Genomic DNA, 26,584 nt, shown 5'->3' with positions numbered 1-26,584 from the left:
TGATGAAGAAAGGTAAGGATGCACCTTCCTCCGTCGTTGAACCCGGACTGAAACAAAAGGCCACTTGCTAAGCGGCCACTTGCAGAGCTTTCCACGGGTAAAGGCGGGCTCTTCGGCCACGTGTGCTGTGGGGTGCGTGGGCACGCGTGATTCCCACCTCCCCGAAAACTCAACGTGGCCCCGCGACCGCGGGGGAAACCTAGCGCCCGGCCACGGCTGCGCGGGGGGGGGAGGCCACGCCCCCCGCCCCGCCACGTCCCGCTCGGGCGCCGGGTCCCACCCCGGCGGCGCATCGTGGCGGTGGAGGGCCATGGCGTTCACGCTGTACTCGCTGCTGCAGGCCGCGCTCCTCATCGTCAATGCTGTCGCCGTGCTGCATGAGGAGCGCTTCCTCCGACACGGTGAGCCGCCAGCGACGGACCGACTGCGGGGAGCGGGAGGGGGGGGATCGGGCCAGGCCCGGGCGCGGCGACGCGTCCACCCCCGCCGCCCTGGCCCGGCCGGGGCCCAGCTGGCGGTATTCGGCCGCGGCCGCCTGGCTCTCGGCGAGCCCGGGGATGCTCGTAGCGGGCTCCGCGGGCGCGGGAAGGCCGCCCGGTGTCGCGGAGGCCCCTCCCGACCCGCCGGGCTTCGTGGGACCCGGTGCTGCGGCCCCCCCGCAGCTTTTCCTTGCCGGTGTTGAGTATCAATATGCAAGGGATTGCTTTGAGGTTTTCGGTCTTGAAGTTGAATTTTCTGCCGGTGTGGTTGACGTCGCTCCTGTCATTGTTTTGTCTCTCTCTCTTTTTTTCCATGGTTTTCTTTTTTTTTTTTTTACACTTCTACTATTCCGTCTCCATTTGTGCCACACGTCAGGATGTTGTGATAGCGTGTGGTGGTTTCTTTCATCTTGTCATGCCTTTTTTTTGATGAGAGAGCACTTCTTAGTCTTTGCATGTTCACGCTCACGTTTCTGTGGTACTGAAGAAAGGTCCCCAAAGTTGGGCATCCTTGCCCTTTAAAAGAAAATAAAACCCCCAAAACACAGAAAAGCCACTGACACAAAAGATCTGCAAAGCCCCAGAAAAAATTACCTATGATCCAAGGTTTCCCAATTTCCTGATCCAGAGAGTCCTGACTTCTCCAAGTCAGGCTGAGCTTGGATTTTTGGCAGGGGTGCAGATAGTTATCCCTTTCTCCCATTCCCCAGTAGGATTCACTGTGAGGGACCTGCTCAGTTTGGGGTTTTCTTTTGCTGTCCTGATGAGCAGCAGCTCGAGGAAAAGGGAGATGTGAGGACTAACAGGATGGGCCAAGCCACTTGTTGGCCCCAGGGGACTCGGGAGACTGGAATAACTCCAAGCTCATCCGAGTGGGAAGCAGTGGCTGGCAAGGCTAGTGAGGGAGAGGACTCACCTACTGCCCCCAGCTCGGTGCCAGCAGAGTGAGGGTGAGAAGAAAGGGAAAAAAATCACTCAAAAGTTGTCTCTGGAGAAAAGAAACTCACAGGTTGCACAGTGCAGCTTCGAATACCAACAGCTGCTCCCTTCCCTGCTCTGCTCATCCCCAAACCAGCAGGACTCAAAAATCCCTGGTCCCGTCACTGGGACCACATACTCTGCCTCACCACAGTGGGTAGGGGAGGGTTTCTCCCTTGAAGGGCTCTGTAAACCTTCAGTACTTCAATCGCCCTCTGAAAAGTTCCCAAGTAATTTTTTTTTTCATAGCAGTTAACAAAAATCATCATCCTGATTTGGAATCTGTGCTGTTTTCCATCATGCAGCTTGTTTCTCAGTGCTGAAGCATCACTTCATACCCAACAATTATTTGATGTTTTACCTTCTGGTAAAGGACTATGAACAGATGTAGTTTGTTTGGTTTTATTTTGGCGGGTGTTTTTCTGAAGCCCAAATAAACTCATTTGTTTCTCTGGCATGCAGGGAATAGTAGTGTATTAAAAAGGTAAGGGTTTCCTTTATAGAAACATTGATCTGTCATTACTGTTGCGTTCATTAAAAGGTTTAACAGTTTTCAGTATATTGTTTTAAAATCTGATCTTGAAATAAAGCGAATTGGTTTGTAGTTTGTTTTTCTATGTTAGTGATAAACTTAACCATATTCAAGATAGATCGCTCATTAATATTGCTGATAGCGTTTGTTGTGTGGTTTGGGTTTTTTTTTCTAACATGTCTGGCTGTTTTTATGTGACACAGTTGGCTGGGGAAGTGATCAAGGGATTGGAGGATTTGGAGAGGAACCAGGAATTAAAGCCCAGCTAACGAACCTTGTTCGATCTGTACGAACTGTTATGAGAGGTAAGGTGACGCTCTTTTGTTTAAACATTATTGTCTGTAAAGTTTTGTTTCTGGACTTCAATGAAATAACATCAGTATTTTAACTCTTTTCTTTTACCAAACAGCTGCTATTTCTGCTTGTTGTTTCCAATCTATCCTTCTTTCGCGCGTGGACATGGAGGGGAGGGTGCAGGTCCCAGCTAAGGTGCCCAAAGTTTGATAAAGTGTAAAGCATTCCCTGACTCTGGCTTGTGGTGCTGCTGCTGCATCTTGTCTTTCCTCGGCGTTTGGGAGCTGGGGGGAAGCTTGGTGATCAGTCAGAGTGTGCAATTAGCTTCACCTTGGCTAAATTCAATTTTATGTGAAGTATCTGGTGAGGGAAATGTAATTCCTGGGATTCTTAAACGTAAGTCAGGCTTACGTGCCTTGAAGGATGGGGAAAAAATGGACTTTAATTTCTAAGTTACTGATAGTTTTTCACTATAAAGCACACCAAAAATTCCTTTTATAGGTGATGATAAACAGGAATTAACAAATCTTACCTGTCTTGCTCACCACAGAGTAAAAACTGATACTTTTTTTCTAAATCACAGTAAAGCCAAGGGTAGAAACTGACTTTAGGATGGTTTAGTTTCATTTGGAGAAAGGGTTGTTTGGGTTAAAGTTAAAACATGATGGGCCGTAGAAAAATATTTATGCTGTTGCTTCCTACTAATTTTTAGTATCCTAGGCTTTGATCCTGGCTCCTTCCACTAATCCTGATTTTTGCTTAAGAAAATTCAGTGTATTTTTAAAATTTTGATTGATTTTGCTCCTTAAAAGGTAGTCTCCCAAGATAATAAGAAGTTCTGTCACTTTGTGTTGTGCAGAAGAAAATTTTCACAATTGCTCTTCTTTTTTTTTTTTTTTTTTTTTCTACAGTGCCATTAATAGCAGTGAACTCCATTACAATCGTTCTTCTCCTGTTGTTTGGTTGAAGATACCTGTTGTGAAATCTTTTGGACATTCAAAGAAGCAAGTTGCTAACCATCACTGCTCTGAGTTTTCTGGGATCCAGCACGGTTTAGCTGTCAATTTGACATTCAACTTATAATAATAAAGACACTATTTCTATTTATCCTATTTTCCTCATGTTCACTTGCAGTTTCATTAAACAAGATAATGGGATCAATGCGACAACGCTGCAAATATATTGGACTATGACAAGTTCTGTTGCTGCCTGTTAATAGCGTTGACTGTTAGAGTACGTGTTGTAACATACTGCAATGATTGTCGAGAGGATGCAGTTTTTAAATGTCTCGTTACTCAGGGATGAATTTCCTTCAGTACACTTTCCAGTTTATTTTTAAATTAAGAAAAACAACAGTGTTGTTTATTTCAATTACTACCACAGTACTATTTAAGAAAATACGAATTAGGCTCTACAAACATGTTACAAATTACTGAAGTACGGTTGTGATATTGAGGGAGACAAAACTAGCTGGGTAAAGTCCTGATTCAGTTCACATTGGAAGTCGAATGTTCCTGGTTTGATCGAGAACAGGATTTTTCTCTTGGTGTTTGGTGGTCTTTTAAAACCAATAATGTTTCATGCTGATGCAAGTTGAAAATCGGTGCAATTGCTATGCAAAATCTAAAAAAGCTGTACCTAAAGCTGGGCAACTCTGTGTTAATTTAGACTAGCAGGTGATATTAGTGATTAGCATTTGTTACTGTTCTGTCAAGGATTATTATACTTTTTAAAATGTGTGTTAAACTTCTGTGTGGTGATTAGCGTGTTGGAAGTGGGGAACCATTTGTATTCTGAGCTGCTTGGGAAACGTGGGAGTACTGTGCCCTCTTCAAATGCAATTCTTTGTTAAAACCAGCAAATTTGCAGCCTCTTCTATTACTGCTGCTTCTTCCCCCACTCTCCATCTTCCTTTGTTAAATTAACAGCTTACTGAAATTGAAACTATGGGTATGATCTTGCAGTTCTGTTGCAGAGAATATTGCTAATTGCTTTGGTATAGATCTTGTCTCAGTTAAGACTGCTGAGTTAGGTCCAATGTTATATAGCAAGTCTGAATTGAAGAAGGCTGATTCTCATGTACCTTTTTAGAAAAGTTAGAAGTCTTATGTCTGTTCCTCTGCTAAAGTGTTTTAGCTTATTTTTAAAGTGGGGAAGGCCAAAGGAAACCTGGCAGTTTCATTATTTTAAAACAGCTTAGTTTATCATCTCTTTGTCTTGATGACTAAAGCATACGCTGTTGTATACAAAGATAAATCTGTAAAATGTGTAAATTAATTTAATGATCTTCAATTGCAGTGTTTTGCAGAGCAGAGTATGTTCAGGAGAGTTTTATGTTGTTTCCTTTTTTTAGTGAAAACTTGTAAATAAATTCTGAATTTCTAAGTTAAGCACTCTCTTTCATAACTCGCTCTATATCTGTGTACAGTGGGAGTATCTCAAAACTCAGCTTCATCCTGTTCCAGATACCAGAGTTACTGTTCTTACATGAAATACTTTTTTTCTCATCCCTGTGGCACTTTTGAGTATCCTCTCTCTGCTATGAAGTTGTATTTTGGTTTATGTAGCAAACCTAATGAGCTGTGGTAACATTGGCCTGAGGCAGAACAGGATCATGGTAGTCTTTAAATTCTAGAGTAGGTAGATCTATTATAAAGTATTCATTATAATAATCTTCGTGTAATTCAGAGGTGATGAGGGTACAGTCTGGATCAGTTATTTTCATATATCTGTCTTTCATGGAAACCGGACAGTATGTATGTGGAACAGATAAAACATGGAAGGTATGCAGGCCTTTTTGTATTTTTGTAAAGTTTTTGTAAAAAAGCAGTGGTAGATGTTTCCATTGCTGATGCATTGGACTGGAGTACTGAATTATTTGAAGCACAGCTTGTGTATCATTTCCTTCTCGTATGTATTGACTGTTAAAACGCTAGTTCTTACTAAAATAAAAGCCAGTACTAAAGATTACAAGCAGCAGCTTTAAAAATGGGTAAAAAGTGATTTCCCCCATCTTCCTGTCCTTTCAGAAAGGCTGAAGTTTCAATGCATGGCTTACAGCACATGGATAGATCATTTCAAAATCAATTAGGCACATGCAGTAAAAGGGAGCAGCGGTTCTGTGCAGCAGGAATCCTGCATTTGAGGCAAAGCTGGGACATGTTTTACCTGGCAGATGCAAAACAGTGATTCAGAGTGGAGCAGCAGCTGAAGATTAGGTCTCCCAGGTAATGAGCAGGGATGAGGGCAAAAGGGTAGACAGCAAACAGGCAGAGAAGGAAGGGGTGTAGAGAAACAGCAAGGGAGTAACTACACTGCTGCTGCCTCCTCATATGGCTTTGAGCAGTTCTGCTGTGACTAAGTTTGAACAAGGCGAAGCACCTCAAACCTGGCAGGGGCTCGGGTTCTTCAGTAACAGGGAATATGCAAAAAAGTTTCCACCTGGCAAAGAACTCTGCATGCAAAGTAGCCTGCGATCTAGTAGTCTCTTCAAACCATGAAGAGCATTATCACTCATACCTGGCACAGAAATGACAATAGCCAGAACATTTTACAGATCAGGATGAGGACTATGACTTTCCAGTGTAGAATAATTGGCTCATTTCTAGTAAGGATTTGTAAACAGAAGATGCTTTCACAGCAGTAGATTGCAGTCGTGGCTGGCTGTGTGGTGAAAAGGAAGCTTGTGGGACACTTCACGCAGTCTTTAGTGCAAATACAGACAGGAATAAGGGATCAATTCTGTATACTTGTACTGTTAAAGGTTTTGTTTTGAAGGGCATGGGGACAGGCGAAGGGAAAAGTAAGAAGGTAATGGGTTTGTACATGAGTAAAGGAATCTCAAACTCACTTGAATTATCTTTGACATCTCACCTTAGTACAAATTTAAATTAATAACATTGCAACCTATCTTATATACCTTGGATTTTTTTGATGTACCATCACAATATAAAACTGTGAATGTATATCATACTTAATTCATTGATGTGCCCTCATTTCTTATGAAATCCTAACTGCAATAGCTTAAAATGCAATTGCATCTGACCACGTTTTCTGTATGTTGCCTCTCCTGCAGATGAGCATGGCACGCTCCACCACCATCACAGGTAGAGAGGGGTCTCCACAGACTGGGGCTTGCTACTGTCACAGGCGAAGCACAGTCCTTACAGTTATATGTTTCCAACAGAGCAGCTGTAGGAAGCTGGTCTTCAAAATGTCCACAACTATCTCGCTGGGCGGCTTCAGCCGGGAAGCGCACAGGAGCCGTACCCGCAGAAGACCAGGCCCGCTGGGGCATAGGGCGGCTATTCACACCCCCTCAGCGCGCCGCTCCGGGCCGCAGGGCCGGCCTGCCGCTGGCGGAGAGCAGTTCCCGCCCTCCCCGCTGAGGCACCGCGCGCCCTTTGCCCCTCAGTGCCGCCGCGGGCTGCCCGCCGCACTGCCTGTCGGCGACTGCCGGAGGCCAGCCGGGGACACCGGCCCTTGAGGGCTGAGCGCTGCAGTGGTTCCATGCCTGGTCGCGGCTGTGGCTGCCGCGCCGGTAGCAGGCGGGCACCGGCGCTCGGCCGGGCAGCCCCGGCTCCGCGAGGGCCCGGCGGCGGGGCGGCTGGAGCCAGGTTAGTCTCGGGGAGGGGGGGCTGCTGCCAAGCTGCTCTCCCCTCTCTTCCGAGTGGGCCCGCCCGCCTTCTTCGAGCACGAACGGGTGGGCGGAACCATCCGTGTCACGGGAAAGGGGAGCCCGCCGAGCTCGGAGACTCCCCCGAGAGAATGGACCAGTCCACCTGCCCATTGTAAACTGACGGAAAGAGGCGGTACCATCTCCTTGGCTGGGGATGGGGAAGGTAGTTGTGCCCTCATGTCCTTTCCAGTATGGCGAGGGGAGGGGAAGGCATCCGTCCTCGAAGGCGTTGTGGGGCAGGGGAGCGGCCCCGGGGCTCCCCAGCGAGCAGGGAGACGCTCACGGCCCCCGGCTCCTCAGGGGACAATGGCAGGCCCACAGGGGAGGCCGTGTGGGCTCTCTGTGGGGCTGGGTGGGTGGCCCTGGAGCCTGAGGCCCCACTCCCCTCAGTGCAGCCGGCCCCGGGCCTGGGCCGCTCTGCTGCCTTGTCCTGGGGCTCGCCAGTGGTTTCAGGGGCTCCAGCTTTGCTGCCTGGCTTGTGCCGTTGTCCGAGGGAAAGGCCTGGCCTTCGCTGGCGGCACTGTGCAGGCCCTGTGGGGTGGCCTAGTGGTGGGATCTAGGGGAGAGGAGGAACAGGAGCTGGGGGAGGCCAGCCCTGTGCAGGGCAGTGCCGGGCACCTCTGCCATGGAGAGCAGCCCCTCTGTGGCCCCAACACATCTGTGCCATTACAAGCCTTCCTGCAAGGGGATGCGGCCTCTTTCACGTAGGTTGTGAGCACCTTGTGTCCCTATACAGCATGTAGGCCCCTTAGACTGCCAAAGACCAGGTGGGAGTTGAACTGGATGGTCCCTCACGTCCTGACCAGCCTGAATTATTGTATGGCTTCATTCCGTTGCTGTAGCTGTAATGCCAGCACGAAGGTGAGGTTCCCCTAATGTGTTGAGCTGCGATTATGAAAACTGAGGTACTGAAGTTTTTCAGGACTTTCTTGCTAGGCTGTGAGCTTTATACTTAAAATCAGCTATGCTGAAAACTGGCTCTGCAAATAACTTCCATACCACCTGAATAAATACATTGTGAATAGGAGAACCAATGGAGATCTAGGGTAAAAGAGGAATAAAAAAAAATCCCATTTCTGCTAACCTAGGATATTCTATCCCCGTCCTTAGCTGTGCTATCCATGCAGGCACAGTGCGGTTGCTCTGCAGTCATGTGTCTTTGGATAGAGAATTTATATAATAGCACCTTCTTCAGTCCTCTTTTTAATCTCTCTCAGCACTCAAAATTCCCTGTGCTAGAGTTGAAGTGCCAGAGGGAAGAGAGGTTTTTTTGTCACAGAGATAATGTGGAGTCATGCAAATTCCATTCTGTTCAGGCACTTTGTCTGCACTAGGTATTTTACTTGGAGAAGATGTCTTAGAAACCTGGTGCCCTCTTTTCCCTTAGGAGTTCTATTATCAGCTCTTTATCATAGACTTTTAACCTTGGCCTGTGTAGCAACAGCCATACTATAAAATAAGCTTTTTTTTTTTTTTCTTATTGCAGAGAGCCAGCAGGAGTAATGAAAATGGAATCTCAAAGTTTTCTGCGTGTCTTGTACCTGAGATATCAAGTTCACGTGATCTTGATAATTGATAAAACTGTCTGCAAAGATAAAACTATCCTAATAGAAAATTAAATTTATTAAGGCAGGTTCTAATCATGGTGTTGACTACTCTGTATGTTACATGTTCTGTCTGTAACCAAGAGGGCTCAACATAAAATCATGATGACTTGCTAGTGATAATCATTATTGTCTAACAAACAGGAGAAAAGCTTCCATATTGGACATTTGCTAAGAAATAGCTCAGCAAACTTTCTTGTGGAGCCAAATACAGCCCTTGCAGCGCACATAAGGAGAAGTACTAGTTTCTGAAGACAGCTTTTTAGCCAGATGACTTGCACATGACCTCACTGTTTTCTTCCCCAGTGCCTTTACCCTTTGAATGCTGGCTTCTATTTTGGGCTAAGTCTCCTTTTGTGTGACACAGAAGCTTGCTGTAGAAAAACTGCTTGACTGTCCCCTTTGCAAGAGGAGGAAGTAACCCTTTGGGGTGCTGAATATCCTTGAGCCCTGAGAGCTTCCAGGCTAAATCCATGCTGGCACACAGGCAGTCGACCACTGAATAACCTAAGAGTTAGGGCACCTGAATTGTGTTGTGGGCTGGATCACCGTAGATCTCGCTTACAAAAATAAAATTAACAATATCCACTTTTGCAGAGCTTTTTGAGCTTTATAGTCAGAGCACTGTATCATCACTTAGTAGTATTGTATTTATTTTTACTTGAACAGCGCCATTGGTGTCAATGGGACTTGACGAAATGTGCTTGCTGAGGCCTTGAACCAGCAATACCAGACCTAATGATTCTCTTCCCAACAGTCTTAGTTGTTTAGAGAATTTTTTGATGTGTACAAATAAAGGCACTTAAAAAACAAATAGCACCTGATTTCCATATATAGAGTCTTTGGGAAAATACCACCCCGTCAATTATGTATTTTTTTTAAACACTGCCTTTTATTTCTCTGTCTAAAGGGGCCCATTTAATACTGCGAGTAATGTTCTGAGTAATACCGGGCTTGGCACAAATGAGGCGCTTAACTGAGTTCCTTATTTTTATTATCCATTGTCTGCTAACCAGTTTTTTGTTGTTTCATTTATTAGCCTTTTCCCTGGGGAAGGAAGGATGGAAGCTTGGTGTGTGTTGAAAGCTGTCTTGGTGGATCTCAGCAGCACACTTCACATTGAAGACTCAGCTGTGCCAGGCACGCAGGAAGCTCTTAAAAGGCAAGCTACCTTTTTTGATTTCCTCTGATAGGTTATGTCAGCGCTGTTTGCACAAAGATGCTTCTTTAAGTAAACAGGCCTGAAGCTTCTGCCTTTTTACACTGTTGTGGATAAGCAAATATGCAGCCAAATTCTGCTTTTATTTACGCCTGTATTAATACCAAGAGAAATCAGCAAAGGGCCTAGATATTGAAAAGTTGCCATGTATCACCTGACCCCCCACAGCTTTCCTAAGTTGCTCTCTAGGTCTTTTCTAAGTCTTTTCTAGATAGAAGATGACAATATTCAGAGTGTTTCCGCTAATTCATATGGGACTACAGCCTTAGCCAAAGTGGAAAGTAGTTAAGTTAACCTGAATTACCCCATGTACACTAAAGTCACTTCAGCTGAGCTGTTCCTCCGTGCTTTGTTTAACTACAGGAACCCGATTGTTTGTCTGAGCCCTTAGGTCTGTGGTGAGCTAAAGTGGAATAACAGAGAGAATAACTTGGCTTAGTGAGCAAGGCATCCTTTGCAGAGTTCTCATTTCATTTGGTCTTTCAGCCAAGGCTTTGCTTTATTATTTTTAAAGTTTCTTTCTGCTAGGTAAACAACCTCAGTCATTTTTTAGTTTGAGAAACATTTGATAATACAGCCCATCTTTTGTAGGAATTTCAATATGTTAATAAACAGGACAGTTAAGTAAGTACCTCTTTCTCTTCTGATGAAAGGGTGCCTAAAGAAACTGAGGCATAGTAAAATGACTTAATCTGGCCGAGTCAGTGGCAAAATAGGATACGCAACCCCAGGGATCTTTGTACTGTGTTATGACACTGTTTTCCTGGAGAAGACATCTTGCAATGGATAAAATAAAACACAAAGTGATATATGCTATTATGATGAGTGAGGGAGGATACCTTAAGATGCTGGGACAATAAGAATTAATCAGGAGAGAGGAATAGGGTTGAATTAAGGATGAGAAGTGTTTACTGGAGTTGTATTAGCCGCTTAGATTTTTATAAAGCTAGACTGTTGCTCAGAGGAAAAGTTCACAGAGGGATTAGGAAACTCTGCATTCCTTTTCACAAATAATTCTGTGGAAATAATTATCTCCTAAAGATGTCAAATTGCAAGGAAGTAAAAACTGCTAAAGCATTGGGTACTCATTCATTACCCATTCATTCACTGGACCTCGTCTGCCTGGTGTTTCATGCTGCAGGGAGAACTTGTGCCAGGTGAGAGTCAGCATTCTTGAAAATCCATATATATATGTATATAACAGTGGTGATATTGTCAAGAAGAGCTCAGTATCTGTCCTGTCTGCTGCTCACCTCCAAACCTCCAGGCAGTAGACTGGACAGAAGAAATGGCTTCTGTAGAATCAGAAGACTGATTTATAAAGCCACTGATTCTCCCTTGTCTTCTGCTTCTGCTTGATTCCTACTGAGCTGTGCTCATGCAGGACCTGTACTGGCTTTGGCAAGGGAGGGGGTTATAGAAGGGATAAGGTGCAGAGAGAGTCTGGTGCTGTTTGTCAGCTTCAACCTGCTGTCACAGGTATGGAGAGCAGGTGTCATTTCACTGCTAAGAATAGCCAGGTCTTTTTGCTTAGAGATTTGAAAAAAATATTTTCTCATGCTCTTTTCTGCCAATCCATGTAATTGTCTAAAGAGACACTGAAATGATTGGCATGCAGCTTGCTTAGGGAACAAATGGATAGATTCCATTTTTAGGGTTACTTCTCAGTATTGAGGTCCATAGGAAAAAAAATATTAATTTTTATTTTATTAGCAACCAGGGGACTTTTTTACCAGTTCATACTTGTGAAGGGTCAGTGTGTCTGACAAACAAGAGAAAGAAGTGGCAGGTGCAAGCAAGTCTCAAGCGTTGACCAACTTTATTCTGATGTTCTGATGCCAGTGTTTGTTTCTATAGCAACAAACAGAGAAAGTGATGGGGGGGGAATAATTAAAGGGAACGCTGTTGAAATTGTCACTTAAAATTATTTGACTGTTTGGTAGCATGTACTGTCAGTGTAGGGCAATAAAGTGGTTTTATGTGATATCGGTGTTCCTCAGTAAAGGGAGAAATGGCTGCAAAAGCTGACACAAAATCGCCACACAGGTAACAGGCTCCTAGAGTATCCTGCATCTCTGAATGAGCCACAGCTGCTGTGAAATTCACCTGGCATGTGGAGTTCAATATATTAATTTAGCAACAAGGTTCTTTTGTTTATTTATTTTGGTTCAGAATGCAGATCCAGAATACAGGGCTGGTTTATTTATTATCTAGTTTGAATTAAAAGGCTTTTCAAACTAGTTGTTGTTGATCATAGATGTGTTTGCTACTACTATGAAGATGGAGTTTGGAATCACCATTTTCTTCCAGACTTTTCCTGGTAGAAGCAAAGCAGGGGAGACTTGGTCTTGTTCTGGTAGCTGTAATTCTTGCTATCTGTTTCGCATTGCCCTCCAGTCCACAGGAATTAACAACCTCATGGTTCTTGTGTGGCACCAGTACTCTGGGATGTATACAGTCTTTTAATCTGCAGCCTTTAGACAAATGGTCCTTTTTCAGTCCCAAAGAGACATACAAGTGTGTAAACAGAAGGATGCTGTGGCCAATTTGCCTTTGCTCTTCATCCATCAGGCTGCGCAGCGCTCCGGTTACCATTCGATTTGTGATGAACACAACGAAGGAGTGCAAGAGAGACCTGCTGGAGAGGCTGACGAAACTGGGATTTGACATTGCAGAAAATGAGATCTTCACGTCTCTGACAGCAGCCAGAAATTTTCTGGAGCAAAAGCAGGTGTGGCCTCTCCTCCTGGTGGACGATAAGGCTCTGCCTGATTTCACAGGTGAGGTGGTCAGAGAACAGCATGGGGGAAGTTACTGAACAACTAAGGAAACATAGTGCTCTCTGTTTTGTAGAATGACAATCATATATATACCACTAGCTATGATGAAGCCTGAAATGTGGAACTCTCCAGAGTCATAAAGGTCCTTTCTTCTTTTTAAATTAACAGTCTGAAGTCATAGCTTCTTGAGGAGTAGTGGAAATGGCAGCCAAAGCCTTCAAATAGTCAGGAATTTGGGTAAAACTCGATACTTTTTATAAATTTCCAGTGTAAAAAAAAAAAAGTAATACTTATCACTAGATCATTGGAGATTTATTGCACCTACCAGTGCTGATTTGTTTTATAGCAAGGATGTGTCAATTTGTTGGAAATCAGGTTTCCCTCAGCTATTGTACAGAGGTTTTGCTCATAAAGAGCTGAAAAGCCAGTGTGTAGGCACACGCAGGAGGCTATTTCTCTCTTAATAGATTATTATTAAATGTAAAATCTCCAGGTAGTTATTGTTACTTATCTTGAACATCTAGGTCTCACTCCATGTACTTTGATACCTTAATTGGTGAGAGAAGGTTCATCACCCTGACTTCTCTAGATTGTCATCTCTAAAGACCTGGTTAAAACTTGCTTTACTTTCAGATGTTCCCATTTCCCTCCCTCAACAATAAGGGGAGTAGAATATGTTCTAACTTGGACATGTCTGTCAGGTGCCTGAAGCTAGGACAGTTAGTCCTTGACTTAACCACATCGTTGTTTCAAGAGTAGTGAAGATACCCACATTTTTAACGTACTCAGAGCTGAAAACTGTATATTGTATATTCAGACTTTCATTTAAGGTCAAGGCAGCAAAAATGTGGATGGCTTACCACTGCACCCTGCCCCTTGCCTTATGAACTGAAATCCTTATGGCTGTGTAATTTAAATAGGTTCTAATCTTGCTAGGAGCTAGACATTTCCTGTTAAATTTTAGTGCCATAGTCTAGTCAGTAATCTTCAGAAAGATAAATGTTCAGGAGAAAAGCCTCTGTGGGCTCCGAGAGCAATGAAACCTGGTAATCTGTTCCAGCTAACATTGTATCCAGAGAAATACGCCCCTAGCAATATTCTGTATTTGTGTTCTCAGGAAGGCTTTCTTGGGTCAGAAACAGCAGAGACAGCAGCTATTTCACCAAAGGTGGTTAAATCAGTTTAGTCTCCATGTATTTGGGATCTTTCCACCAGTTTTACAGTAGCTGATGCTAATTTTGTAAAGGATGGCAAAGATAGAGGTATCAGCGGAGTACATTGGTGGCATTTTCTGTGTTGCTTGGATCTGGAATGGATTGTTTTGTTTCTTTTTGCTACAAGTGGTTTTGCTCATATTCTCTCAGTGCTGCTCTTGAAACATTTAAGTACAATGGAGAATGTTTTAAATTCCTGTTAATGGCTGCTATTGAACTATTCTTGGCTAATCTCTCTATAAAGTTGGTCACAGATGGATGAATGTAATCTGTTCTTGGTTAAAGGACCCAGATGCATTTGGATGGTGTCACAAATCCACGTGGGATCTCTGAGTGTATATTTTGCTGTCTGAGCTAACTGAAGGACATGCGGCAGGAGACATCAGGCAGCAGGCTGCGATGACGCCCTCTGGAGACCCAGGAGCTCTAGTTATCCCAGTAAAGGTGTAGAGGATATGCTGTGTGAAGGCAGAACAAAACCCTAGCAAGTGCAGGATGCAGCTGATACTTAACCTGTCCTAAATAAAACTCTCTGATACTCCTGCTTCTCCTGTGGATGTTACTCTGCTTCCATTGCTGGTTCTGTTCAGAGGTGGCACTGCCATGTAAAAACAGCCATGCTCCTCCAGAGCAGTGCAGGACAAAGGAGGTGCAAGCTGTTCTCGAGGGGACTAATCCACATTAAAAAAAGACCTTCCAGAAGAGCCAAAACTAATCTAGTGTAACAACTTCTAGGTCATGCTGCAATACCGTCTTTGCCATCGTAACCAGACTGATATGTAGAACAACAGTCAGGCTTTTTACTCTAAGTGCAGTTTTCTGTGACTAGAGGGAATAGAAAAACTGGATGGAATTCACTAGTCTTCCTGCTTTACTGTCTTACAAAGCAGATGAATATATGTGGAAAGAGATTCTTAGATAACAAAAAGTCATTCAGTTAAAGTGATTTGTGCTGTCTGCTGCATTTCAGTGGAGGCAGTGAGAGAATCACTGTTCAACAGTTGCTGTTAAGACTGTCCAGCTGCAGAGTTGTGTTCATCATGAAGGATGGCAGAGTCTGGATAGATCAACACCTTTTCCACAGATGCTTTCCTCATTTCTAAAAGACATAGAACTAGTCTATGTGATGTGTCTGTGTCAGAAAATGCTCATTTTTGCTGTAAAGTGATTAATTGCACTTGTTGACTGTGTACTAAGTATGAATAAAATTCTGTTCGCTCAGAGTCATGTTTTGATTTTCCAGGGATAGCCACTGATGACCCCAATGCAGTGGTGGTAGGACTGGCTCCTGAGCACTTTCACTATGAGATGATGAACAGAGTGTTTCAGTAAGTCAGCCCCTCCTCGTGGCTTCTTGAATGGTGGCTGTCTTGTGCTGTGCTTTGTACCTCTACATAGGCGAGGAAATCCTTCTTGTATGGGAAGAAGAGGGTGGTAGCAATATCACTGTTACGTAGCGTGATTATGGTGTCTTCCTCCGTGTCTGAGAGAGAGCCACTAACCTTGGTGGATTTGGGACCTTAACCATGAACTTCAGGCAGTCCAGCCCTGGTTTTCATAGCTTTCAGTCTGTAAATAAACTATAGAAGTACAGTCACGGTTGTCATTGAGGTGAAAAAGTTACCAATGCTTCAAGAAGAAATACGCAAAACCAAGGATGTTAGGAAGTATTTGGGAGACGGTTTCCATGTTCAAACCTCAGCCTTCAGAGCTCAAATATTATAGGGAAGGAAATCCAGTATTTAGGGCAGATTATTCCTTATCTACCTAGTACAGGATTTCTAGCAATTTCTTCTGAAGCATCTTGTGTTCAGGAGTAGCCAGCACAATATGCTGGGCTAGATGAACTATGGATCTGATCCGGTCTGTCTTATTTCTAAAGCTCTTCGTTTTGTGTGTTAAGGGGTAAATCAGATAAAATTTATCTGTGACTGTACAGGAGCCAAGATGCAATAGTGTGTGCAGAGGTGCATAGCCATGCGTCCTTCTCTCTAGTTCTAGCTCAGCACAGCACTCGATTTTAACTTGAAAAAAACCTTCAAAGACTTGAACATGAACCTGTTGCTGAGTTTAGCCCCAGTGATGTGCCTTTTGTCTGTTGTGAAATGCGCAGAGAAAGGTTGTCTGAACATCCCACCTCCCCTGCACCCCAACAGAGCCTGCTGTGCCTCTGTTTCATTTCGCTGGGAGCTCTCTCAACCCGCTGTCCTTCAGCAGCGGTTTAGGCCCAGCTGATCAGCCTGGCCTTGTAACAGAGGAGGAGCACCCACCTGCACAGCCTATCCCAGCTGTGGGAGTGCTAACCCCTGCAGACAGCTGGTAACCAACTTTAGTGCTATCTCAGAGCTAAAGAGGACATCTCATAACACCCTGGATAACTCCCTGCTGTGCTATGATACATGCGATGAGTCCTTTCCACTCTTTGCTCACGGGATGATGGCTACCACACAATTTTTCACCTTGGAATTTGAAAAAACTGATCTCAAGCACCTTAATCTGTCTTTATAACCACTAAATCCGAAGAGGGAGTATCATTTACTGCTCACCAGTATCTTATGGAGGCTCCTTGGAGTAGGAAGCCAATGCTGTCCTTATCTGCATGCCAGTTCTATGTCATAAGAACATGTATTGATCCAAACTGATTCTCTGGCAGCCTCATTAGTGCATGTTGCCAATGGCATTGATTTTAGAATTTTACAGCGTACTCGTGAGTGGACTCTAGTTTCACAACTGCATGAACTTAACCCATCATGTATTCCAGTGCTTATATAATTTTATTTATTGATATTTCTGTCATGAATATATTAACCGTTGAATAATAGTCATTAGCTGCCTTGGGCTGGAGACCTGAACATTTAAAACAAGAAACCAGTCATCCCATTCAGAGTCCCTGAGGGCCCCAGCCTTCCCCAGGCCAGCACACGCAGGAAAGCCTGCAGAACTGGCCCTGTGGAGGTGGGCGAGGTTATCCCAGGCTGGATTTGGGCTTTTTGCATTAAACACAGAATTGGACACTTGCTCTGGCAAGGGAAGGAAGGTGTTGAAGGCCAAATCCAGTCCCCTGCAGTGGGCAGTGGATGCGACATGGCCTTGCTGCCCAAGAGAGACATGTATTCAAGGGGGTAGCATGGAGTGCATGCTGCCTGAGCATCCTATATCCAGGGCTGTCTGGGTGGTGCAGCTGAGTATTGAGCAAGGCTGAGTCCTTCAGCTCACCTTGCCTTGTGACAAATGCATTCCCAGCCGTTTGGCTGACTTGTCTGCCTGGAGGAAGATTTCATCCTCTGTGAATCTGTCCTGGATTTGCCCAGTGTTTTCCTGGTCCTGTGTTTCAGGCTGGGCAGAGGCCCTAGGATGGGCTCTGTCTGATCTTTAACATCTTGCTGACTTGTTCTGGGTTTTTCCCCCAGTCCTCTATTGAGGGTAAACTGTTTTGCTGGTGTCAGTTTTGTTTGGTCTAATAGAAATATTAACTACTGGCTGCATTCTCTTCTTCTTGAGCCTTATGCTGTGTCCTTTACTTTATTCCTTGTCCTTTACTGCTCAGATAATTAAGTCACTTGGGATTTGCATTGCTCATAGCAAAACTTTAAGGTGAATCTGATTAAATGCAGATATCTACAGTGCCAATGCCTGTATCTGAGCTGGTGACCTGGGCTCCTGAGGGAGAGAGGAGGCACTTGTAAGGCATCATTCATTTTTCCCCTAGTAGTGCTTAAAATAGGACAGTTGAACTGTGCCCTAGAAGTGCTTTTTCCTCTCTACTGACTGTGAAGAGCCCAGGCTGACTGGTAGGCAACTACTTGGTTGATATCCAACATTAGGTTAGGTAAATCTAATCCGATATGAGTCCCCAAATGAGATACACAGAGTAAGGCCATTCTCTAGGCACTGAGAATGAAATTCACAGCCATTCTCTGAAATGACTGAGACTAAATTTCTCTTTTTGTATATATGGGATTTTGATGCCACATTTAAAATAATTCTCTCAGGTGAGATCTTCCCTGCAAACTGCTGAATGTAAGTGGTTGTGGTGCTGCTGTCAAATTAAATTTTTCTGTATCCTAGAGGCATCCTCCCATCGTGAACATACCTGGCTGCTCACAGATACACGCCAGCTCTCTTCTTGTTGAGCTTACTTTGGAACACATTGATTCAATAGAAGTGTTTTGTGGTAATTAAGTGAAATGAAATATTATAATTTATGTACTGCTCAGAGTACCCAGGCTGCTCTGCAAGCGTGTGGGAAGGAGCAGACGTCCTCCAAGGAGCATACAACTCACCTAAGGCAGCCTCTTTGAGCAGAGCCACAGCAGAGCTCCAGAAAGGCAGTGAAGGGGCAAAGCAAGATTCTGTTTTCTTAAAGGCTTTTTTTTTTAAATCAGGTGGGGTTAAGGGGAAAAGAAATTGTCCTTTCTGCCCTGAAGATAACAGCCAATGTTTCTCCTCTATCCCCCAGCTTTGCTAGTTACATTCCTACCTGTTGTGATAAAGACTGGAGTTGCCTGCAGTACCTGAAGAAGGTGCTGTAAAATCGAACGGGAAGCGTTTGGCAGTCATTACCTCAACTTTTATAGATACTTTCTGGAGGGCTTTTGTTGCACTGAAACTGAGGCTGGGGTGGGGGAGGACTGCAATAATGTTGCTGTGCTTGGTAGTACCAGGAGGATTCCTCTAGCGCAGCAGCTACGCAGGCTTCCCTTTGCTGCAGGACAGGTAGCTGCTCTGTCTGCTGTAAAGAAAAACTACCAGACAGGTAACAGAAATGGAAGAATCAAAGATTAGGTCCAGATTCTGTGAAAGCAAGCCCTCGCAAACTCCCATTTATTACTTTGATGTCACGGGTCCACTGTTCAGGCACTGTGTGTGCTAACGAGACGCGCTCCCTGCCACAAGGGTTTTACAAGGCAAGCGTTAGACAAGAGCCCTCAAGCAGACATGAAGTGTATTGACAGGGGAGACAGGGTAGCAAGGCTAAGGAGGCACTGACTGAGATCGGTGGAGCAACAGCGGTTTCTTAATTACTTCTTCCCTTACGTTTTTCCACCCACTCCAGACAATCCCATGTTCTTGCAGGTTTTTAACAGGTAGGTCAGCTGACAGGCAGAGATGCTGTCTGTGGAACCCCGAGGAGGGTGCATGCTGGTGTGTCAGGGCAGAAATGGGCCCGTGGAAGGTGGGAGCTGTTGGGCAGGGAGCAATTCCCCGTCTCTCAGACCACTGCTGCACTCGCTTCCTGAGGCTCCCAGGTCCTGTGCCCAGCCAAGACCCTCCTGTAACACCACCATACCATGCATTATGACCCTTATTCTGTGACCCTTTTATTGTACTCAGAAGTGTTAGGAATCTGCTGACTTGTTGCTTTGACCTAGCTTCCACTTGGAATTTTTGGTTCCAAATAGCAAGGAGCTCAAATCCAGCTTTGTTTCTAAAAGGCTCAGTAATAGCGCTGTTAACTGTGGAATTTGGTGGGATATGAATGCACCTAATATCTTTGTGCCTTTTCGTGTAACTTGTTATTGTAATTCCTCCAACGTTAAAATATAAATTAAGGTTAAATGATTCACCTTCTACCTGGGACTCACCTGAACACCCATCTCTGCTGGAAACAGATAGCTGTTCGACTGTTACAGGTGATACCAACAGCCCCAAGAACTGCTGGGCTGTAGATTTCTTGGCAGCAGCATCCTGAAAGCACTGCTGTGTTCTGAGTCCAGGCAAGGAGGTGAAGGCTGTGGCCATCAAACTGCTACCTACAGCCACTACCTGTGGTTAATATATTTTAAAATATTTGTGTGGGGAAATCAGATGGGTTCTAATGTTAGGATGTTTGCCTTAGTGAAAAGTGAGGCTGCTTAGAGTAATGGACCTAATTGCATGAGAGATATAGACAGGATTTAAAAATAGTTACCTGTTAAAATCCTCAAGATAATAAATTCTTTATTTGGGGGATTTATTAGCTGTTTCTGGGGAAAAGAAAGGAAGGAACTTTATTTAACTCTCCAAATGAATGCTAGCTTGCATTATAATTTGGGGCTTCATGAAAGTCAGTGTCATCAACTGTCGTAGTTTAAGCCCAGCCGGCAACTAAGCACCACACAGCCGCTCGCTCACTCCCCCCTGGTGGGATGGGGGAGTACTCGATGGATCGGTCATTTTGGGAGACAGTGGTGCATTCAGTGATCTGGCCCTGGGTACTGGTAGCCCCTGTGCCCAAAGCGAAGGTACGCTCTGAGCCCTGGGTCTAGCCCTGGTGCTTTGTAGAGAAAGGCCCACTATTCCTGTGGTTTGTTACACCAAGGGGCTGCTGGGAGACCCCGAGTCCATCAACCCATTCATTTTGGGGTGAATGCAGCAGATAGATAGATACATTTCCTCAGCTGCAGCATGGTAGCCTGTCGAGCAGTAGATTGCAATTAAGTCAGGATAGACCATTATATTTAATGTTTCAACAACAGGGCTAGAGCACGGACCCCGAACTGATAGCACAATGATATGAAGTAATAGATGGGGGTGGCTGATCTTGTAGGTGTGAATTTTTTGCTCTAATGACTCTAAAATCCTGAGCACTAGTCAAAGAACAGAGAGAACTGTTACTGTGCCATCTTAGATTGCCAAAATCAGTCATAGCAATGTAACCTCTAATCATTCAGGAACTCTGATGGCATTCCCTAGTAATTACACTGGTAATTATAAAAGTAATTTTACTTCAGACAAATGTGGAACCTTTAAGGGACTGACAGGTATTATCAATGTTATTGATGGTACCATGGACTGGGTAAGGTCTTTCTGAGGTGGCAGCTGCTCATGCCACACAGTCCATTATGTTGAAAATGAAAGCAAGTAATCCTACTCTTCCTCATAAAACCCAGAAGGGAAGATGATAACATTATTTCAAGAACCTACAACACGAATATCTGAATAGTCAGTGAAAGAATAGTGCCAGTACAGTAGAGTGAAACCAGTGCGTAAGTAACACGAATTTTGAGCCAGAGCCGTCCCTGGAGGAATCTTCAGTAAGGCTTGGTGTTTGTTTAGGGAAGACTTGTGGGATGTTTGTTGCAGGAGAACCTCAGATGGGCATTCCTCCTATCGTGTCTGGTTGTTACTGATCCAAGGAGGCTGTAATTTTCAGGGAAAAAGAGGATACTCAAAGGAGCTTGGTAAATGCATTATTTTGTTAATCTGTTACAGGTAAACATTGACTGGCAGATGAAGACAAAATCAATCCAGCTCCTTACTTAACCTGTGAGAATTTCCCAGAGGCAGTGGAACATATCCTAGAGCATCTGCTATGAGAAAGGGAATAGTTAGTTTGAAGAAACATCTGTTTCACATAATTTCCTTTACTCTTGCTTCAAAAATTAAGGTCACAGGATCAATGCATGCATTGCATCAGAAACCTAGCCATGAGCTCCTTCCACTCGAGTTGTGAAAGGGCAGAGGATCGGTGTGGGCCCCGGCCCAGTCACGGCAAAGCCCTTTTCCTGTAGTAGTTTCTCGAGGATGTGATGAGTGACAGCGGATACCCAGGTGGTGAGACAGAAAGGCTACAACCAACACAGCTGCTTTCCTGAATGACATAGGGAGCATGGCAGAGAGTTCTGTTTATTTTCAGTTTTCAAGAAATAACTGATGAAAAGCCCTGTCTGGAAAGTGTCACGTTCTTCTGCTGACTAAGCTAAACTGAAAAAATGCACTGGAAATACTCAAGTAAATAAACCTCAAAGACTAACAGAGCCTTAGTCAGCCTGTAGTGATTTCACTGAGTAGGTCTCTGCTCTGCTCTAATTTAAAGGTAGAGATTAGGCACATTTAGAAGTGACTTTTAAATTAAAGTATCACTATTGTTTAATAATAACTACTGTTGATATCTTGCCTCTCATTAGAACAGATCCTGGGTTTTGTTTTTCAAATTTTACATAAAATTAAAACTGTCAGCATTTTACAGATGTTTTAATTAGATGCTGTTATTAAAAAGAACGGTGCAGAAACAAAAATCTGGTATTAAATGCCTTAGAGACTGTGAATTTTTGAAATTAGACTTCAGCAGGGTCCTATTAATGCTACAGTTGCAAAATTTCACTATTATTGGGGGGTTTTTTGTTTCTTTTTAATGTTATGGGAAAAATCCTTCACAAGCCATGGGGACAGATTCTAGTTTTTACACAGTTGGTTAGTAGAGCTGTCAAATGAAATTTAATTCTGTGGTACACAGTGCTTTTCCTATGCGCTAAATCCACCAACATGAACCAACTTTGTAATGATGGTAAATAGCTTTTCTGGTCCATTTGTGAACTGTAATAATCAAAGTCCTTTACAGTTGTTTTACAGTGCTCCTGAGTGTTAAATTATTAGATTGTAATGACACATTACTGGAGTATTAACCTTATTGAAAATATAGTTTTGTGTTAATGAGCCATGCTCGTTCTTGTTAAGAAAAATCATCATGATGAATGAATGGGAAGCTCTCCTTACATGAAAGATTGTCTATCTGCAGTCTCACTTGGTGGGTGGTTACCTACATTCAGATTTAATCTCTGTCCGAGACAGAAAATGTGGATGGAATAGACTCTGCAGCAAAAATACAAGAAACAATAAACCCCCCAGGAAGAAAGGCCATCTTTAGATACTGTTTGTGTGCCCTCATAAATTGTAACCTACAGTTTTGAATAAATTCACACACCTAGTGTTCATGCCAACAATTCTCAACCTGCGTTGGTTTCTGCTTGGAGTACGCAAGGGAGGTCTTTGGCCTGTAGTCAGAGTCAGGTTCAGGAGGTGAGAGATCTATAAGCAAAATCCTGTGAAGACATTTCCCATAAAGACGTCTGACAACGTGACTGATGCTGGAACAAAAAGAGACTGTCAGCGCTTTAGAGGTCCTGGAGTGTGCTGGAAAGCATGCAAGACTGTGGTACTTAGAAAAGCAGCTGCGCACAAGTCCATGCAAGGAAAACACTGGGAGAACTGCAAAGAGGATAGCTGTCTTGCCAAGCAAGAGGGTGGGTAAGAGAGGGGCAGCCATGAGACCTGAGAGCCTGAAAACATGACTGATTAGAATTTCTAATTAAAAGATTAAAGGAGTTGTGGCAGTCCTGACTGGTTATCTGGCCATGTTTATAAGCAGAAAAGTCTCCAACTTGGCTAGTATTTACCACTGCGCTGCAAAGACTCGCTGTTTGCATTTTATGGCTGGCTGCGAACCAGTGGGTAACCACCCCAATCCAGTTTCTAGTTAGATTAGCCTAAATCTGCTGATTTTCTACAATGTCTCCAAGTTCCTCTATTTCCTTGCCTTTTCCACCTTGGAAATACCCCAAATCAACTGGGTTTCAGCAATCTCAGCTGAAAACGATGACAAACTAACCAAATATACAAGGCACTGCTAAGGTCCCGAATTTCACTGAAAGCAGTGACTTACGTTTCATTAAAAAGGGTGCAGGTCTCTGCTGGTAAAGCTACGCTGATTGTGATGCTCTAGTGAGTCTCAGAAAGGGAGAATTACACTAATCATCTAACTGTTCTTAAGCTTTCTGCTCCAGTTCTTCCACCCCAAACCTGTAAACAACTGTCATGAATAAAGACTGACAAGCGAGCAATCTCTAAGTCTTTATACATAAAATTAAGGCTGGAGTCTTCATTACATAGCAACTGCCATTACATTATTTCCATGAAGAATGTTTTTTGAATGGTCATTGAAAATGGCTAATAAAAAATAACCAAACAACCCCCTCCCCAAAATTTTTAAATTTTGAAAGTGAAGATTTCCCCCTGACATTTCTCACTGCATTCTTTCCTGGAAACAACAGCACTTCCTTCCCCATCACCATTCGATCCTTTGGAGGCAAGGCAATGCCATTTTGGATAGCAAAAGTCTTGGAAGGTTTCAATCTTTTGGGGTTTTTCTTTTCAAACTGACTCAAATTCTCCCTGCCAAGCTGTGTACTTCTGGCTTAGATTCTTTGCTGATGGCTTGGTATGGGTGATCACATCCAGGAAATATGCTGTTGTGATCGTGTCTAATCGGATCACAGGTAAGTTACTGTTACCTAAAGAAAAGAGAATTGATTAAATACTGTTATTATTACCAAAAGACATTCTTTTATGTCCCTGCCTAATGCAACACTTAATATACAAAAACAACAGAATAAACCTAGTGAGATAAAGAAAAATTTGTATTTGTGCACAGATACTGACAGCTTTAAAAAAGGCCCGATTTTCAGAAATGTTAGCTTGGGTAGATGTTTTAGAAATGTACAGTTTAAAACTTTTCTAAGCAGAAAACAGAACTCCACCTGCTGGGGTTAACATTATAATTTCTAGAGTTACAGCACTAGATCAGCATTTCCCAGATTGGATTCTCTACTCAGAGCTGTGGTACCTGGCTGATGATTTTCAAGAGCATCAAAAATTTTCCTCACTGGTCTCATGGCTGCTTCCTTGCACATGAGTTTTATGTCTGAGCTGGAGTACCTGTCTGTTTCCTGTGACGGGATCAGAATGATACATTACAGCTTATAGGCTTACAAATCGGACAGGAATGGCATTTACAAGCATATATATTTTATATATATTTATATAAAATATTTGTAAAGTCTATTCCTGTCTGAAATATATTTATATGTGTATATATATACACATACACACACATATATATTTTTATGTGTACCCTCCCCTCAACATTATGTTGCTTGTTCTTGTTTTGAATACCTACAGTACCTTGTAGGAGCAAGGAAAATACTGGGCATTTTCTTTCTAAAGGGCAATTTTCTGTAGGTCAAAAACCTCATCTTTCTGTATCTGTTCCCAGCTTCCCTGTTAATAAAATAACTATATTTCCTCATTAACATTTATGAAACAAAAACTGAGCAGTATTGTCTCTGTGAACAGATGTAAAAAGGGCCAACTGGGTAAGCTGTAAGATATTTTCAAAGAATTCAGGATGTGACAAAGGGCTAAATGAAGAAAGCCTGGGTATCTAGTGAATCTCTTCACTGTCTAAAAGCTCTTTTCTCCCACAGCAGTAGAGCTGTGACAAACCTTCCCTACACAATTAACTGTTCATTACCCCGATGAATTGGAAGTGCTCCCAGCCTGGTGAGAAGAGTGATAAAATATACTGTTGCTGGAAGTCTCCCTGTCTTTAAGGCTGAAAAGTTGGCCCAACAGAGAGGATCAGAATACACCATTTTGCAAGCAGAGCTATGTGAAACCAGTGATTTCCACGGCCAGGTATGTGCCTGTGAAATGCTCAGCCCCGTGTCTCGCTGGTCTCCCTTTGGCTGGAGCCTCAAACTGAGCTGAGGTCCTTCCCCCAGCTCTGTATGTCACAATTGCTCTATACAGAGGTGCTGTCCCAACCCTCTGCTTTGGACCTCTTCTGCCACAACATAATGCCACCGCTGTCAGTGATGTATGTCACTCCTGCTTACAGTTCCCACCCTGAAAGACCTCAAGCACCGAGTGGGCATTGTCCCTGCTGCAGTGCTCTCACCTGGCCCAGCAAGCTGTAGTCCATATCTGTTCTCAGTTCCACTCCTCTGCTGTTGCTCAGAGGGGGCAGCCAGTGCTGGATCATCACCCTCTTTACTTGGGAGGTCAACCAAAATCCTCTTCTCCAACCACCACAACATGGCAGAATCTAACTCCCTGCAAGCAAAGGAGGAGAGGAATCATCTCAGCACATCTTGTTGCGGAGACATGGCTTTGACAGCAAGCTCCTCGCTGCAGGGACTGATATTTTTCAACCCCACCTGTAACTGTGTCAACCTAAGGGGGGGGGGGGGGGGGAAGAAAAAGGATTAATTATCCAGTGTATTCCTGTTCAGCGTGTTAGCGATACGCTGGCTTGTGACAATGAGGCTTAACAATAACAATCAGAAGTTGTAGTTATCTTCCCTGGCTCTGATACTCATCTGCAGCATGTCTCATCAGCAATAACCTCTCCCTTTCTCCCTTTGCTATTAAGGAGACACTACAAATTGTCTGTCTGGGGCACTGTCAGGGCTAATTAATTGCTACTGTGCAAGGGATGTTTTGTAGGTATAAAACACAGACTGAAGGTCTTGGATGCGAGGGCCATGTTTATGGCAGAACAAGATGTCAATCTGAGACTGCTCCTGCAATACAAATTATAAATAATACAGCCACAAAGGAAAGTATCCTTATAAAAAGGATCATGTGAAGGACGGACAGGCTGGATACCATGATGCTGTCAACATCAACACTGATAAAAGTGTTTTGCCTAAAAGAAAAAAGAAAAAGAAAAGAAAAAAAAGGAAAAAAAAGAAAAAAAAGAAAAAAGAAAAAAGAAAAATACAAAAGATTGGGACTACTCTTCATTTTTACTTGCTTGTGATGTACAAAGGAAGCTTGAAAGAAAAATGAATGTTTCTTTCTGTTCCTTTCTCAATGTATTTCATCACCATCTAGAAATAGCCCTTCTTGTCAGCACCACCGATTCTGTCAAGTGTCAGAAGTCCTGGTATGCCCGGCGCACCAGCTCCTCTCAGACATGCATCCAAACAGTTCATTTTAATCTATTTTTTCCCAAGTGCTTTTCAGTTGTTTGCATCTAACAGTAACACAACCAAACAACTGAATACAAATTCCTACTCCAGTTCATCCCTTGTCACTTGTGTAATGGGAATGGTCTACAAGTACCCCAGTCATCCATACAATTTTCAAGAATAAATAGCTGCTACAAAATATTTACTCACTCATAAGTCTCTGGTGTCTTCCAGGAGCTGCTCTGAGCTGTTATCCTTCCAAGTGCTGTACCAATCTTTCTCTACTGGCCCCAT

The 26,584-nt window shown here is 43.6% G+C and overlaps 3 protein-coding genes across 9 annotated transcripts in view; 2 read left to right on the top strand and 1 right to left on the bottom strand.

Annotated features, from left to right (window-relative positions):
- The first annotated feature begins 241 nt into the window (after positions 1-241).
- IER3IP1 (immediate early response 3 interacting protein 1) lies at positions 242-3,397 on the top strand. The gene is made up of 3 exons (XM_075488828.1): positions 242-401; positions 2,193-2,294; positions 3,195-3,397. The coding sequence occupies exons 1-3, from the start codon at positions 311-313 to the stop codon at positions 3,248-3,250; spliced, it is 249 nt and encodes an 82-aa protein (XP_075344943.1). The 5' UTR covers positions 242-310; the 3' UTR covers positions 3,251-3,397.
- A 3,274-nt stretch (positions 3,398-6,671) lies between these two features.
- HDHD2 (haloacid dehalogenase like hydrolase domain containing 2) lies at positions 6,672-15,300 on the top strand. Of its 7 annotated transcripts, none has more exons than XM_075488819.1 (5): positions 6,878-6,899; positions 7,698-7,822; positions 9,605-9,727; positions 12,356-12,564; positions 15,022-15,289. In XM_075488819.1, exons 2-5 carry the CDS (start codon positions 7,809-7,811, stop codon positions 15,108-15,110), a joined length of 435 nt encoding a protein of 144 aa, XP_075344934.1. In that variant the 5' UTR covers positions 6,878-6,899; positions 7,698-7,808; the 3' UTR covers positions 15,111-15,289. The 7 variants fall into 7 exon arrangements, with proteins under 7 accessions (XP_075344933.1, XP_075344932.1, XP_075344934.1 ...); XM_075488820.1 differs by lacking the exon at positions 6,878-6,899 and adding an exon at positions 6,921-6,985; XM_075488818.1 differs by lacking the exon at positions 7,698-7,822 and having other exon boundaries at positions 6,672-6,899; positions 9,626-9,727; positions 15,022-15,300.
- Positions 15,301-23,323: 8,023 nt separating this feature from the next.
- LOC142402892 (katanin p60 ATPase-containing subunit A-like 2) overlaps positions 23,324-26,584 on the bottom strand; it is a 29,322-nt gene continuing 26,061 nt past the window's right edge. The window contains 4 exon segments of the mRNA XM_075488782.1: positions 23,324-23,830; positions 24,163-24,265; positions 25,276-25,363; positions 25,365-25,430. Coding sequence (XP_075344897.1) covers positions 23,691-23,830; positions 24,163-24,265; positions 25,276-25,363; positions 25,365-25,430 — 397 coding nt within the window. The 3' untranslated portion in view covers positions 23,324-23,690.

Source organism: Mycteria americana (genome assembly GCF_035582795.1).
Source record: "Mycteria americana isolate JAX WOST 10 ecotype Jacksonville Zoo and Gardens chromosome Z unlocalized genomic scaffold, USCA_MyAme_1.0 Scaffold_18, whole genome shotgun sequence".
In the NCBI taxonomy this organism is placed as follows: Eukaryota; Metazoa; Chordata; class Aves; order Ciconiiformes; family Ciconiidae; genus Mycteria; species Mycteria americana.
The sequence above is the reverse complement of the archived record's forward strand: the minus strand, read 5'-3'. Positions and strand labels throughout refer to the sequence as shown.

What these genes read in the sequence shown, in the direction of transcription:
- IER3IP1 (XM_075488828.1), top strand. Translation starts at nt 311, where the DNA reads ATGGCGTTCACGCTGTACTCGCTGCTGCAGGCCGCGCTCCTCATCGTC. An exon ending in GGAGCGCTTCCTCCGACACG is followed by an intron (nt 402 to 2,192) that starts GTGAGCCGCCAG and finishes TATGTGACACAG; the next exon opens with TTGGCTGGGGAAGTGATCAA. An exon ending in TGTACGAACTGTTATGAGAG is followed by an intron (nt 2,295 to 3,194) that starts GTAAGGTGACGC and finishes TTTTTTCTACAG; the next exon opens with TGCCATTAATAGCAGTGAAC.
- HDHD2 (XM_075488817.1), top strand. Translation starts at nt 6,793, where the DNA reads ATGCCTGGTCGCGGCTGTGGCTGCCGCGCCGGTAGCAGGCGGGCACCG. An exon ending in GGCGGGGCGGCTGGAGCCAG is followed by an intron (nt 6,900 to 9,604) that starts GTTAGTCTCGGG and finishes TTCATTTATTAG; the next exon opens with CCTTTTCCCTGGGGAAGGAA. An exon ending in ACGCAGGAAGCTCTTAAAAG is followed by an intron (nt 9,728 to 12,355) that starts GCAAGCTACCTT and finishes TTCATCCATCAG; the next exon opens with GCTGCGCAGCGCTCCGGTTA.